The sequence below is a fragment of the Vulpes lagopus genome, chromosome 3 (assembly GCF_018345385.1).
Source record: "Vulpes lagopus strain Blue_001 chromosome 3, ASM1834538v1, whole genome shotgun sequence".
Classification (NCBI taxonomy): domain Eukaryota; kingdom Metazoa; phylum Chordata; class Mammalia; order Carnivora; family Canidae; genus Vulpes; species Vulpes lagopus.
The window spans coordinates 46,732,590-46,747,539 of NC_054826.1; the positions used below are offsets into that span (position 1 = coordinate 46,732,590).

Consider the following 14,950-nt stretch of genomic DNA (forward strand, 5'->3'; position numbering starts at 1 on the left):
GTCACACTGCCTCTGGCTCTTGCTCTGCGTTTCATCTTTCTTTATTTTTAATTTTTTTATTGTTTTAGATTTTATTGAAATTCAAGTTCACATACAGTGTATTACCAGTTTCAGAGGTAGACATCAATGATTCGTCAGTTGCATACAACACCCAGTGCTCATGACATCACATGCCCTCCTCAATGCCCAGGCCCAGTGACCCCACACCCTCCTCCAGCAGCCCTCAATTTGTTTCCTCTGATTGAGAGTCTCTTATGGTTTGTCTCTCTCTCTGTTTTCATCTTATTTCATTTTTCCTTCACTTCCCCTATGCTTACCAGTTTTGTTTCTTAAATTCCACATATGAGTAAAATCATGTGGCATTTGTCTTCCTCTGACTTATTTCACTTAGCAAAATGTCCTCTAGCTCCATCCATGTCACTGCAAATAGATTCCATCCTTCTTTAAAGGAGCACAGGGTTTGACCCAAGAGCCAGGCCTGCAGAAGTTCTGTCCTTATGACATGAGAAGCCAGGGGTGGGTCTTGGGACTCAGGGAGGTGCCTTTCACCATCATCACAGGCTTCAGGGGAGAACCACAAGTGGGAAGGCCTAGCATGGTCTCCCTGCTCCTCAGCTTTATACCACCCCCTATAATTTTAATATCTAATATTTTATTGGCACTTCACACTTATTCTGTGGTAGGCAGATTGTTCCCATTTTTACCACCAAAGAAGCAAGGCACTGAGAGAGGGCTTTGTCGAGGGCCACTTGAGCAAGTTCAATATGGAACTGAGTTGGGAAGTCAAGTTTTCAGGACTTACTTTGGGGGAGAAGGAGTGGCTGTCAGTTGAGAGGAAGCACTTCCCCTGTGGGGAGGACTGGCTCCCTGGACAGAGATTAGCCCATGAATGGGAGAAAGTGGAGACAGATCTGTCACTGTAGTAATTCTGTGGGAAGGTATGGTCACATTTTTTTGAGGGGCCTGGGAAAGGCCCACTTATCTCTGGGTCCCTCCCTTTGTCCTCACTTCCTCCTTTTTTCCCTACTATTTCTCAGGTAGACTGACTCTGCTGTTAGAAGGCCTGCAGCTTTCGCAGGAGGATTGACGAATAACCAGATATTACTGCATCCCCTCTCTGATAGGAGTTAGCTTTTCCTAGCCCAATTCCACTCTCGGTAATGGGTGCAATGGGAACTCATGATATAGACCCATCCAACAACTATCTATTGGCTACACCACCACCGCATCACTCCCTTCTTATTTTTTTAAGTTACACTATGGATTTAAATACAAAACTCATCACATTTTTAAAATAAGCTCCAATTAGGCATCAGCAGATTTTGACGTATATTTTAACATGTATTCTATTGTATTCCAATTTAGCCAGATAAGGCTCAGCTATACCATGGATTTTAAGCCCCTCCCTATATAGGAGGCTTTGTGTTTTATTTTTTATTTTTTTATTAAAGATTTTATTTATTTATTCATGACAGACACAGAGAGAGAGACAGAGACACAGGCAGAAGGAGAAGCAGGCTCCATGCAGGGAGCCCGATGCAGGACTCGATCCTGGGACCCCAGGATCACACCCCAGGCTGAAGGCAGTGCTAAACCGCTGAGCCACCAGGGCTGCCCTGCTTTGTTATTTTATTTAGAAACTCTCCTCCATTTCAGTATTTGGGGTGTCTCTGGGAGAAACTGTCTGAGGGAGTAGCTATATCTGCAGACAAAGCCTTCCTCACCAGAATCTGCCTTCTTACAAATCTACTTAATAGAGATTTTTTTTTTTTAAGCATGGGGAAAGAAAATCAAGATATTCAGAGGAGTGTAATCTTGTTTTGGTCTGCTGTACATAAACACAGTTTATTTCCCATAGCCCTTTAGGGTAATGATGATGGCAAATGAACCTATGTACAAGGGAACAGAACAATCCTATACAATTGAATATCTATACAATACCAAGCAGCTTATGTGGGCTGCCTCCTTTAAAATCCAGCATTCCCAAGATCTAGTTCTTTTCCCTAAAAATAGGTGAGGACACAGGCTCAGAGGATCGATGGGACTTTCCCAAGGTCCCATGGCTGGTGGGAGGCAGGGCTTGCTTTAGAACTTGGCTCTCTCTTGTTCCAAAACCCATGCCTTTTAAGTCTTCAATCCCCCCTTTGACAGCGTAGCATGATTAATAAAAACTTAGTACTATGTTCATTGAGATTTTGTGTAAAGTAATGGAAACAGCTAACACTAGTTCAGTGCCTACTATTATTTCCCCCATCATCTTCTCTAACCTTCCTGCTAACTCCCTGAGGTTGGTTCTCCTATTACAGATCTCCATTTTACAGATGAGGAAGCTGAGGCTTGAGGAACCTAGATAACTTGCCCACAGATTCATAGCTAGTGAATGGAAGAATTGGGTCTCAAGTAGTCTGACCTCAGAGCCTACACTTTTACTCACTAAGCTCTTCTGTCTGCCTGTTCATACCTAAAATTATAACCTTTAGAAGAGGGAGCCCCCATGGTCATATTCCTTTATTTTATAGACTGGGAAACTGGGAGTGGACTACGGACTCATCCCAGGCACAGAGTTCTCTATAAATAGAGCTGGGACCGGTTATTATGTCTGTCAAGAAGGACAGTAACCCGTAGAGTTTCCTAATCAAGGCAGCCAGGACCTTCTCTAGACGCCTACCCCAGCACTCCCCATTCACCTCCGTGTTCCATGGGCAGGTTCCTAGCTTGCCTGGAGCACACATGCGTGCATTGGAGGCTAAAGAAATGCCCCACCTCTACCACAGCCACAACATGAGTGTTTACAGTCTGCCTTCCACACTAGCAACCATGTCTCACCTTCCTCCTTCTTCAGACACTCAAGCATAGCTCCAGACAGCAAGTGAGCTCAGCCCTAAGATAAAACAGAATCTTCCGAGCTGAAAGTGCCTTCCTTATCTCTTTTCTTCCACTGCTCTGATTAAATCCCCTCACCCTGCCTGTGCAGGGCCAAGGCCCTCCCTGAGGCTCCTACTCAATTAGCAGGGTCATGCCCATTACCCCCTAGCTTGTATCCCTGCTTGCAGCTGGGCCCCCCACCCTGCTGTCTTTTACACTGCCCTGGAGAAAGCCAATACACCAGTTTTACCTCTGTGTGCTCCCTTCTGCCCTCACCTCCCCACCCTTCTCAGACTCCTTAGGACAGCTCACAGGATCCTTCTCATCCGTGACCAGTTACTGCGGCCTCTTTGTTCTGTGTGTGCCCCAGCTGTTCTGACCCACTTGCAGTTTCATTAAACTCCCTGGTGTCCATGCTTTTGCAACATATTCCCAGAATGTCCTTCAACCCATTCTTTATCTGACCATTTCTGGTATATGTCAAAATCCAACTTAGCCTCCTTGCCTCCCCAAAGTCTTCCCTGAATGCCATTGTTGGTATTGTTGCCAAAGTTGACTCTTCCTTTCATACTCCCGAGGAACATGTACCTGCATGTGCCATCGTAATCGTAGTATGATTGTTTAGTATTTCTGACCCTCCCTCTAGAATGTGAGTGTCCTGAGGTAGGGAATCTGTTCCTTATGGCTGCAGCATAAGTAACAAAGGCCTGACACATTATATTGGCATCTAGTAGCAGTTCCTTAAATGAATGAAGTATTACTATTGTATGGGGACCAAAAGATGCAAACCCAAATGCTCTCAAGAACCAGGTATATATATGTATATACATATACACAAAAATATATTCTATTACATACTTATTATTATGTATATGAAGAATATATTACATAAAACTGGTAGTTCTAGTGACTTGATAATTTCAAAGATTGGGCATCATTGGGTCCATATGGACTGGAGCTCTCTTCAGATACAAATCATCATTCTGATTTGCCACAGTCTCCATGACCCCTATTTTTTCAACAACAATGAGGCTTTGTGTTGATGACCTCTTTTATCATCATACTTGTACTATTATTTTTCTTAGAGTAGAGAAATATTTCTTCATAGTCTATCCAAAGGTGGTAAAATGAAAGAGAAATTGATAGGACTTCATATTTTTTGACCTGGCACATTTTACATATTTACATCACCTGCCTGGCTCTGGTAAGCTTTTGAGTATGTGAGACATTTCCTAGAGGAATGAAAACACATGGTAAGAGGTGCACAATGCATCTCATTTCAGCACCCATGTGGGGTGTACTTCAGTCATTACATCCCACTTCCCTTCCTCAGGATTCTTAAGACTGTGCCCCTGGAAGCCATTCAAGCAATTGGTATTGACAGCCAAAATGATGTCCATTGTCATTCTTCATCTAGTCCAACTCTGTCATTTACTAAGTTGGAAACTGAGGTCTAGAAAGCTTAAGCAATCACTGTTCTGGTGATGACACCGTCATGAAACAGGTCTCATGACTCTGGTGCCCAAGTCTCCCCACTGGGAGAGAGGAAATGAAAACACGGTCCCCAATCAGGCTTGTCTTTGGCAAGAGCAGCCAACACACCAGCTGGGCTGGATCCGTTAGTTCTTTTTCTCCATGTATCATGACACATCTCTTTCCCATCCCTTGCCCTTGCCTCTACCCTTCCTGCTCACTTTCCTAGTGTAAACCAGCAGTGACAGAGTGAGGGGCTCAGCTCTCCCTGGATTACTTCCCACCCCGACCTCTGTTTCCCCAAACAAGGAATCAGGGGCAGTACTTACGGTACCCGGAGCTTAGGAAACTTCTGGATGTCATTTTCTGTCAAGTTCTGAAATGAAGACACATGGGCAGGTTACAATCCACAGGAAGGGCCCTGGGCCAGGTGAGTAGAGAAAGTGAGAAACAGGGAGTAGCCAGGACCACAGCAACCCAAAGCATATACCTCCCCCACCTACCCAAAGCAAAGCGACACCTTCTATATGTTGCATAAAACGCCTGTGGGACTGGTGTTGCCAGATACACTTTTTTCCAAAGGGAATCCCCAAGTCTGGATTTTATGTGAAATTGCCTGAGTTTGAAGCATTGACAAATAATTTTAAGTTAAGCAAACACACAAACACTATGAGAGCTAAATTGTAGAACCAAACAACTTGTTTTGTTTCGTGGGCCGAATTTGGTCATGCTATGACTCCTTCCTAAGCTCTTACCCCAGACTTCAGGGTCCCTCTCAGTTTCCATATGGAGAAGCTGTGAGAAGCCAGCCTGAAGAAGGGGTCGGGGCCCTTATACCACCATCACACCCCAAAGCCTCTCTCAGCAGGGCTATTGGTAGTGTTCTCTAGATGTGGGGATGCAATAAAGAGGCTTTCCTGAAGGACCAGAGAGGGGGAAAGGAGAAAGAAATATCTGTGAAGAACTGACTCTGGAGCTCTGTCTTACTCTCACCCTGATTAGCCCTCACATCATCCTGTGATTTAGAAACCATCAGTGTTCCCATTTTACAGATGAGAAAGCTGAGGCTCTAGGATGTTAAAGGAATTTCAGCTTGCAGGTGATGGAGCTGGGGCTGGAGCCCTACTCTGTGGCATCCATGGTTAATTTTCTTCTTGCAAACTTCCCTCTTCCCACATCTGATCCCTTTGAGGGACCCGGGGACCCTACTGGAGGGGAAGAAGGTGGCAAGGGGAAGAGAAGGTGCTCAAAGAAGGAGAGGCAGGGTGCCAATACCAGAAACAGAAAAGAGGGTGAGCATACTTTCCACGGAACTAATGCTGAGCCATAGAAAATGATCCATTGACATTCTGAGGCTAGAAAACAGGGGTTACAGTGGAAGCTCTAGGGTCAGACAGGCTGGGTTTGAATCTTGGTTCATCCACTTAGCAGCATTCTGATTTGGGGCATACCCTTACTTCTCTGAGCCTCTGTTTCCTTATCTGTAAAATAGGAATCAGAATACTAACAAAGGCCACCTTTCAGGGCTTGTGAGCACTGAACGAGATGATGTGTGTCCTGTGTTTGGCTCTGCGCTTGACACACCCTCTGTGAATAATAAATTTTATGTGAGTAACATATGTGAAAATAAATAATAAATATTAATGAGCTGGAGTCTGGCTGGCTCTCAGAGGTTAGTTTTGCTTCTGCTCCCACTCTGGGCTGGAAGCTGCCTGGCAGGTTCTCCATAGGGAAGAGGGCGCATGGTCCCCTCTGAGGCCAGAGGTGCAGGGGCTAGGTAGGGTACCTTAACAATGTGTTTATCAGGCTCACCTGCCCCTTTAGCACACCTGGCAGCAGGGTTGGTGCTGGGGTTTGCTCTGAGTCCTGAGACAATCAGGCTTTTGGTCGGGTTTCTTGATTTCTCTCTCTCTCTCTCTCTCTCTCTCTCTCTCTCTCTAAGATTTATTTATTTGAGAGAGAGAGAAGAAGGGGGAGAGGGAGAGGGAAAGAGAGTCTTAAGTAGACTCCATAGTGAGTGTGGAGCTGGACTTGGGGCTCAATCTCACGACCATGAGATCATGACCTGAGCCGAAACCAAGAATCAGACTCTTAACCGACTGTGCCACCCAGGCTTCCCACTCTTTTATTTGTAATATCTCTAAGCAGTGGCTCCTCCTTCCCCCAGCACCAGTCCCTCTCAGAGATGTGCCGAGACTCATGTTCAGAATGGCACAGTGAGCACAGGGCTGCCTGAGGGCTGGAGGCTGCGTGCTGGGCAGCTGGCCGCTACCTTCTGTTTGGCTTAGTTGAGGATGTAGGCTGAGGGAATCTAAGAAGAGCATGAAGGGGAAGGTGGACATGAACAGGTTGGAGACACAGAGGAACAGGATGTTAGGAAAGAGAAAGGCCTTTAGAACAGGGACAGGAACTAGCAGGAAAGATGAGGGATGTTCCAATGGGATTTTCAGAGAGTTTCTGCCACGTGATGTCAGCCCTCCTCTACCTCCTCCTTAAACCTCCAGCAACTCTGTGTTACCTGTAGGATCACCTATACCTTTGTAGGAGCGTGGTTAGGTGCTGAGCATGCCCTCCAGATGGGCCCTGCCTGGGGAGGCGACGTGCGGACACTGCTGCCTGCCCACCCAGTATCTGCTCTCTCTTGCTCCCTTACTGACTTCACCTGGATTTTGTCTGGGGCTGTAAATGTTCCACCTCCAAAATACTTAACACCCTACACTTCCTTGCAGATAACAGAGATTACGGGACTCTGCTGTGGCCAATGAGATATAACCTGAAGTCTACTGGATAGAACTTCTGGAGAAGTTCCTACTCTCCTGAAAAGAAGGGGAGTCATTACCCATGCAGTTTTGTGCCTTTTAATCTTTGCCCTACTTGCCCCTCCTCCTGCCTGAAATGGAGGCGTGAGGTCTGGAGGTGGCATAGCCAACTTGCAATGAGTCGAACAGAAGCCACAAGCTTTTTCCATAGACTAGACAGGGTCTGGGTTCGTGATGACTTCTTAAAGTAGCTCACCAGCCCCTGGTGCCTACTCTAGATTCCTTATCACTTGAGAAAGATAAACCCCTGTTTGTTAAGCCACTGTGGTTGGGTTTCTGTTATAGGCACCCACATGCCTTCCTAACTGACATGCTTCCAAACACTTTTCATCCTCTCTTTCAATCTTCTGGAAGTATGGCACCCCCTTCCCCACCAGACAAGGTCCTACTCTTCTCACTGGGAAACCAAAATAGCAGCAAAACAGATGCAAGGGACCTACTAGCAATGAAGAGAGAGAAAGAAAGAGGGACAGAGAGACAAAGAGAATGTGGACTTCTGCTGCTGCCTTCAAAAGCAGAATGGCCCTGGATATTATAAAATCAGGAGTTGGGCAGCCCGGGTGGCTCAGAGGTTTAGCACCACCTTCAGCCCAGGGCGTGATCCTGGGGACCCGGGGCTCCCTGCTTGGAGCCTGCTTCTCCTTCTGCCCATGTCTCTGCCTCTGTGTGTGTGTGTGTCTCTCATGAATGAATAATAAAATCTTAAAAAAAAAAAACCAGGAGTGATAGATGAGAAATTAGAGCTCTGATCGGAGCTCACACTATACCCAGAGCACCTGGGGGTGGAGACTGAAACCCAGCCTCCCAGTTGCAGGGCCAGGCACAAGGTTCTGCCCCCTGCTCTCCTGGGTCCTAGGGTACTTCTTTCCACTTCCTCCTGGTCACACAATGAGGAGACTCTACTCCAGTCTCCAGGGACCGAGGGGTCCTAGATATGGGATCAGAGGAGCCAGAGCCCCCTCTTCATGCCTCAGATACCATCTCTCAGCCCACTTAAACAATCCTGTCCTAGCAGGCCTGAGGTTCACACACAGAGTGCTGGGGGGACTGGAACGGTCTATCACCCACCGTGACCCAGTCCAACGTGCTCCTTCTCAGGAGAAGAGAGAGGCCCTGAGAAGGCAACTGCTTGCTCAGGGTGAGCTAGAGCATCAGGGCTGCAAGCAGGGCCACCCTCAAAGATGTCTTACTCCCTGTCCACTCAACACTAGTAAGTCTCAGATCTTAGTTCTCAGTGGTAAAGGTACCAGAAGGAAGTATTTACATTTAGTACTAATGTGCAAGATCAACAACAACAAAACTCCAGATATTCTGTAGGCTCAAGGCTCAGTATGAAGAAATAACATTGTTAAAAATTCATGCAGTGTTAGAGTAAATTAAATGTGTGCTTTAGTTCAATGACTAGGTATAGGACTTAGAAAATTCACATCACTCTTCTGTACACATTTCCTCAGTTGCAAATGGGGTGGTTAGAGCCTTCCCAAGATAACTTTTTTTTTTTTTTGTATAAATCAAGCTCTGGAAGGCCGAAATCACACCTTAGTCGTCTCTATATTCCCAGGATGTGGCATGGTCCAGTACGTAAAGGGAGCCCAGGAAAATGCTTGTGAAATGAATGGATGGGTGAATTCATGCATGATTTAAGTGAAACAGTGACTAAACGTGTTTTACATGGCACATGAAAGGAAAACTGAGACCAACAGGCTACAGTTTGGTCTCAGCATGAAACTTAACAGGTGCCTAGAAAGGAAGGGGACTATGTGTGGTAGTGAGCTCACCATTCCTAAAAGAATTCAAGCGGATGTTAGTGGTAGGGATATGATATGGGAAATGGATTGGAGTACCAGGTGGAAAGTTAGAGTTCGTAACCTCTCTGGCCCCTTCTAACTCTGAAGTCTCATGGCTGCTGACCTCAAGGCTGCTGACCATGGCTTGTAGGGAAACACAACTTACTTTGCCCTCCTTCCAACTCCAAACTGGGAGCATCTACCCAAGAGAACTTTGAGGTCCTATTCCCACTTCTTTTTTGAAAGGCAAAGAAGCATAAGATGGGAAATGGGTAGATTGGTAGAGAGGGTCTGTCTCACCCATAGACAAAGGTGGCGTTTCAAGGGAAATGCTCAGACCACCTCCCAGCCACCTACCACCTGTCAGAGCTGCATCTCTTTCTATTCAAAGGCTTAATCCTCCATGTATGACTGCATTTTAGTATTATGTTAAAGCTCTTGGCAATATAATGGAGTAGCATCCTATCACATATGTGTTTAATTGGCAAAAAACCAACTATGTGAATTTGATAGAGAGAAAGAGGTATGTAATGAAATAATGAGGGTGATTTCACACCTTATTCCACTCAGTGAGTATGTACTCCAGCGTGAGAGATGGGAAAAAATAACCTTCTGTTCTCCCAGATGGTCTTTTTTTCCCTTAGGCTTTTCTCAAAGTTTGGATGGCATTTGAAAAGATTTTTAAGGTGTGTGTGTGTGTGTGTGTGTGTGTGTGTGTGTGTGTGTGAACTGTATATGGATTTCTCCTTATACTTTGACTTTAGAATGTGCCATGGTATCAGCGAAGGGAACTACTAGCAATAGGTCCTGGAAGGTATAGACCTGGAAGCTATCCAGAATAGTAGTATCGTGACCTGGAAGGTATCCAGAATAGTAGTATCGTGAGAGATGATGACAGCAGAGGGCATAGAGAACCTCAGAAGATGGCAAGGGGCTGTGTGCGGATCCTGAAGACGGGCATTGACGCTGCGCATCCCCACGAACTAGGTAGACCAGCTGGCCTGGCCATGACTGGTTAGAGTGTAGAGCAGCTTTGGTCTCACTGTGTCGAAGTGGTCAGCACTTACCAAAAACCGCTGCCCGTCGATGTGATACTTTTTCACTACCTTCTCACAGTCCTTGTAGTTCAGCTGCAGAGAGGAGGGGAAGGTGCTGTCAGTGGCAGGCAGGTGCATCCCATTGGTTCCCCTCACTTGCCTGCCCAGAAGCTTAGCAATCTGTGGTACTTGTGGCTAGCCAGACCCCTACCCCCCTACCCTCATAGTCTAACAGAAGGGCCCCATCCCTACCTCAACTCTGCTTTCACTTGCCCCTTGGGACTCTCTGAAATGGAGAAATTGCCCCAGCCTAAGGTTTTGAGGCCAACCCCTACAGAAAGAGAGTGTCCTCAAGCCTATAGAGACTGGCCACATGCTCCTTAGGCACATATGGAATAGGTGAGAAAAAGAAAATAAGTAGCAACCATTGTGTCACCACCAAAGGATGACCCTGGTGAACATTCGATGTGTTTCCTACAGTGCTTTATTCTGAGCTTATCTCTAAACAGAATGGAGGTTAAATTTCACATTTAATCTTATTATCCTAACTTTTTCTCTTAAAATTGCTTTAAAATGATAATATAGGCACTGCCTCATGTTATCACAAACTTATTCTAAACATTATTTTCTTTAACTACTCCCTTATTGCTGATCATTTGGGTTGTTTACCAAACTACTGTTCCAATAACGGTAACAGAAATTGCTGATAATTGAGCGCTTGCTATCTGGCAGGCGCTCTTCTGTGTATTTTAACCAATATTAAGTCTTTAATCCTCACATCTTCCAGAGACAAAGGTGCAGATGGCTAAGCAATTTGCATGAGGTCCATGGGTAGCAGGTGACAGAGGTGATAATCGGGCTTCAGAACAAAACTTTAATGTCTCTGTCAGGAATGTCCTCTCTTTGTTGGTAACATGATAATTTACCGTAAGTAAAGCAAACAAATTTAAGTGTACCTTAATACACCATCCAGATCAGAGTATAGAAAGAACATCATGGATATCCTTCTACACACATTTTTTTTCTATTTAAGATAAATTAAACTGGATTCTCAGAATAGAGTTATAAGATTCACAGGAACGATCTTGGTTGCTTTCCCAAAGAGTCACATCTGTTATTAATCTCAGTTTTCTGTTTCACCTTGTCTTCAGCAGCATGAGAATTTACATTTGAAATATCTCCAAATGTGATACTTTGGGCTGGAGTATTTAAAGTGAAATGTCTGTCCTGGAGAACCTTTGGTTCTTGTCAAAGTATGAGGCTCACAATCTGTGGCAACCTTCTTCTGGGGGCAACTCTTGGTCTTTTTTTTAATGGTCAATAAATCTAAAAAGTGAATAGAATTGTTGTAATTTCTTGGCTTTAAAGGATGGGATAAACTTTATAACTCTCAGAAAAAGCTGATTTAGAGGTCAAGGTGGAATGTGAGCAACATTTGAGGCACCCTGATCATCCCTTTTATTTCCATGCAAAGAGGTAGAAGTAGTTCTTGGAATATTTAACTGCCTTTAATTCATCATTTACTGTCATCATTATCAGATACAGCTCTGATTTTGCAGATTGCTAGGTTTGACTCTACATATACAGATAGCTCTGCAGACTGGGGCTGCTCTAGAAGTTGATTCTGATCCAGTAACCAGATACCAGGAAAGCATCCCTAGGCCTGGGGGCTAGAATCCGTATTTTTAGCAAGCATATAGAGGATTCTACGAGCACCCAGCCCTGGTAGTCTAGAGGAGGTACTGTTGTTGTAGACGGGACAGCTGAGGCTCAGAGAGGGGAAGGGATTGGTCTGAGGTCACACAGCTGGTTGGGAACATAACCGGGATTAGAAATGGCTCTGAACCAATGCCTTTCCACTGCATGGCCCAGGAATGCTTTCCTGCCAAGTCAAAAGAAATTGGAGGGGTTAAAGAAATCCAAAACATGACCTCAGTCCTCAGAGAGGACTTCTATTCTAGGCAGAGGATGAACTACATATATCTAAGATAGGAAGACACAAGGGCCTGCCAATCTGCATAAACATCCACAGCTAGGATCCGGTAAACAGAGCAAAAAAGGGAATTTCAGACATGAATTGGCCCCTCAATCTGTTGAGTGCTTCACACGCCATATTTCTTTTAATTCTTTCAACAATCCCATGAGGAAAGTTGCTGTTAGCATCTCTATTTTCCTGGTGAAGTAGCTGAGGCAGAGAGAGGTGAAAGGAAGGTCACTAAGCTAGCAGGTGGTAGAGCCAGGATTCAGAGCAAAGTGTCTGACTACAGGGCTGGCTGGGAAGTGTTTCCAAAGAGGCCCAACCTCTCTGCTTTGTTAGAAATTGCACCTGCTCATGGATCCTTTGAACAGGATATTTGATGACTAAGATCCATTCCCAAATGACTCCATGGTCAGTTCACTTGATGTTTTCTCTCTGGGGAAATCAAGGTTCCTAGGATTTGCAGTTGAGTCTGTGGGGGCTGAGACTTCCCAGATCACAGATTCCCTTTGATCTCCTCATCCTACCATCATTTTGATGAGGGATTGGTTTGGGTTTTTTTTTGGGCGGGGGCGGGGGAGCGGTTTATGGAGAATGAAACTGTCCCAGTGCTACAGATGGGTCCCAGGGTCTGAGGTCTTCAAGAAGCAGCTCTCCCTTCCCCCACCTCAAGCAGATGGCTGGCATAGATTCCTTTCGATCTCCTCATCCTACCATCATTTTGGTGAGGGGTTTGTTTAAATCACCTCTGACCTGTAGTCCACCTCCCTGCACTAAGGGGAGATTTGCCCATGAATTCTGCTATTACTCGACCAGGTTGTGTAGTTCTTCTCACACTGAAGACAGGACCTGTCTAGGCATCTCAGTCTGTTCCTAGGGTTCTCTCACCAATTCTCAGTATTTTCTCCTTTCTTTAATTGAGGTAACACACCCTTTACAGCGTCTTGGCAAGTTTCGTCTTCTTAACCTAATTTATTTGGTCTACATTTAAGAAAAATACTTCAAAAGGCAGTTGTCTCAAGCATCTTTGTACCCACAGTGCTGAAGCTTAAGCTTATTGTGACCTTTTGGAGGAAAGAACAAAAACAAGATACACACAAAGCAGCAAATAACAGGATCTGTGGGCTATACATCTTTCATGCCACACTTGATTCTACATCTCCACATGTTTCTTCTTTAGGTTGATGGGGAGCAGTTAGGTATCATATAGACCCCATGTATCTATACATCCCAGGGAGCCCCCATTCCACCCCCAGGAAGAAAAAACAGAAAGTTGACTTAAGTGACATCTAAAATCTTGACTTTAAAATAACATCTTTACAACCATGTGAAGTGTCAACAGAATTCCATCCCATCCTCCAGGGACTGGGGTGTTGGAAGCTCAGATGTTCCTTACAAGACTTCTTATCTTTTGAAAAGGGATGGAGAGTACCCAAGTTGTGTGGCTTGGAATCTACTCAAACAGATGTGTGACCTGTGGTCTCCTCAGCAGATGACCAAGCACAGGTCCTTGAGCGGCTCCTCCAGGGCCAGAAGGCAGGATGGTAACACTCTAGTTTCAGGTCTGCCACAGGCTTGGCCTCTGACCCTGCTGGCAGAGCTCTTCCTCTTAGGGGCCTCAGTTTCCCTAGCTATCTCAACTGATCATAACCTAGAGCTCATAGCAGTTCTCCCACCTGCTTCACAAGACCCTCATAAAGCTCCAGTGAGACTCTGTTCTCCGTGAGGAGCCCTCTTTCAGGTCATGGGCAATGACTGCCCAGCCACCATCTCTGGCATTGTTCATGCTAGCCTTCTCCATCCCTCCTGCCCTGCCTTTTCTTTCTCCCAAGCCCAAGGGCCCCATTCACCCCTTTCTAGTAAGCAGCCTTGATCTCATTAATGGTTTCAGCAGTTCTGAGTCCCCTGAGTACGGACTTTGAAGCCAGAAACGCGTGACTGGAATCCTGCTTCTGTCACTCGTAGTCCCTGGGGCTTTCGGCCATTTAACCTTCCTGAGCCTACTTTCAGCTAAGCCCAGAGGACCGCAATACTGGAGAGTGTTAAATGGGACAGTGCCTGCAGAGTGCACACTCAAGCCCGGCGCTCAGTAGATACACATCCATCGGAGGGCCCCCCTTCTCCCCAGAACTCATCGCCAAGAAACTCAGGGGTGTATGGACATCTACATGGTGCTCGCTCAACTGGTAAAGCTGCCACGGGGCTGGAAGTTCTCTGCACTGTTCTGCCTGACTCCTTCTTCAAGCCGCTGCCCAGCCCGCCGAGGACAGCCAGCCTCCCTGCCAACAAAAGAGCAAAACTCACCTTCCTGAAGTAGTCGGCCAGGTTGTCGGGGTCCCAGGTCAGGACGTCTGAGCGAAAGGGCACGTTCCTCAATGCCATGGCTGCTCTCCCAGGACAGAACTCACAAGCTGAGCATGGGTGCTGCACCCATGGATGAAGAACCCCAGTCCAGAGCGTGGAGGTGTTCTTGGCTCTTCCAACTTCCAGTCACCGTCTGGAACACCCTTGTTGGAGCACAGGGCTTTTCTGCTGTAACCAGATCCCAGAAAGCAACAGCTTCCTCTGCGAACAAATATGGTCTCTTCTCAGAAAACGACTCAGCAAGTTTCCTTCACCACTTCCTCTGCTCGGCTCTAAATAAGTAAACAAGGAAGCCCAGCTCTGGTGGCTGGAGGAGGTAGAGAGAGCGACGGGGTTGGTATTGTCCCCCCTGGCCCGGCCAGCCCTGCCCCGTGGGAGAGGCAGTGAAGGGGACTTGGATTCCAGTGTGAGCCCAAGTATGTGTCCATTAAAACTCCTGGCAACCAGATATTTGTCCTGCAGTCCTGCTGGGCCGGGTCTTTGCAGATGAAAATCTATTTTGACAGTTGACCTAAAATACACATGATCTCCCACATCAGCAAACTGCCAGGGGGAAGGAGCATGGCCTTTTAATGCTTTCCAGCCATCCCTCAGTCTCTCCCAAAAGGATAACGTTGACATTCCTTC

General features: G+C 46.1%; 1 protein-coding gene across 1 annotated transcript in view; it reads right to left on the reverse strand.

Annotated features, from left to right (window-relative positions):
- Positions 1-14,553, reverse strand: part of LCP2 (lymphocyte cytosolic protein 2) — a 45,200-nt gene extending 30,647 nt beyond the window's left edge. Inside the window, exons 1-3 of the mRNA XM_041750393.1 lie at positions 14,264-14,553; positions 10,012-10,074; positions 4,668-4,714 (exon numbers count right to left, since the gene is read on the reverse strand). Coding sequence (XP_041606327.1) covers positions 4,668-4,714; positions 10,012-10,074; positions 14,264-14,341 — 188 coding nt within the window. The 5' untranslated portion in view covers positions 14,342-14,553. The remainder of the gene's footprint in view (positions 1-4,667; positions 4,715-10,011; positions 10,075-14,263) is intronic.
- Positions 14,554-14,950: the final 397 nt, after the last annotated feature.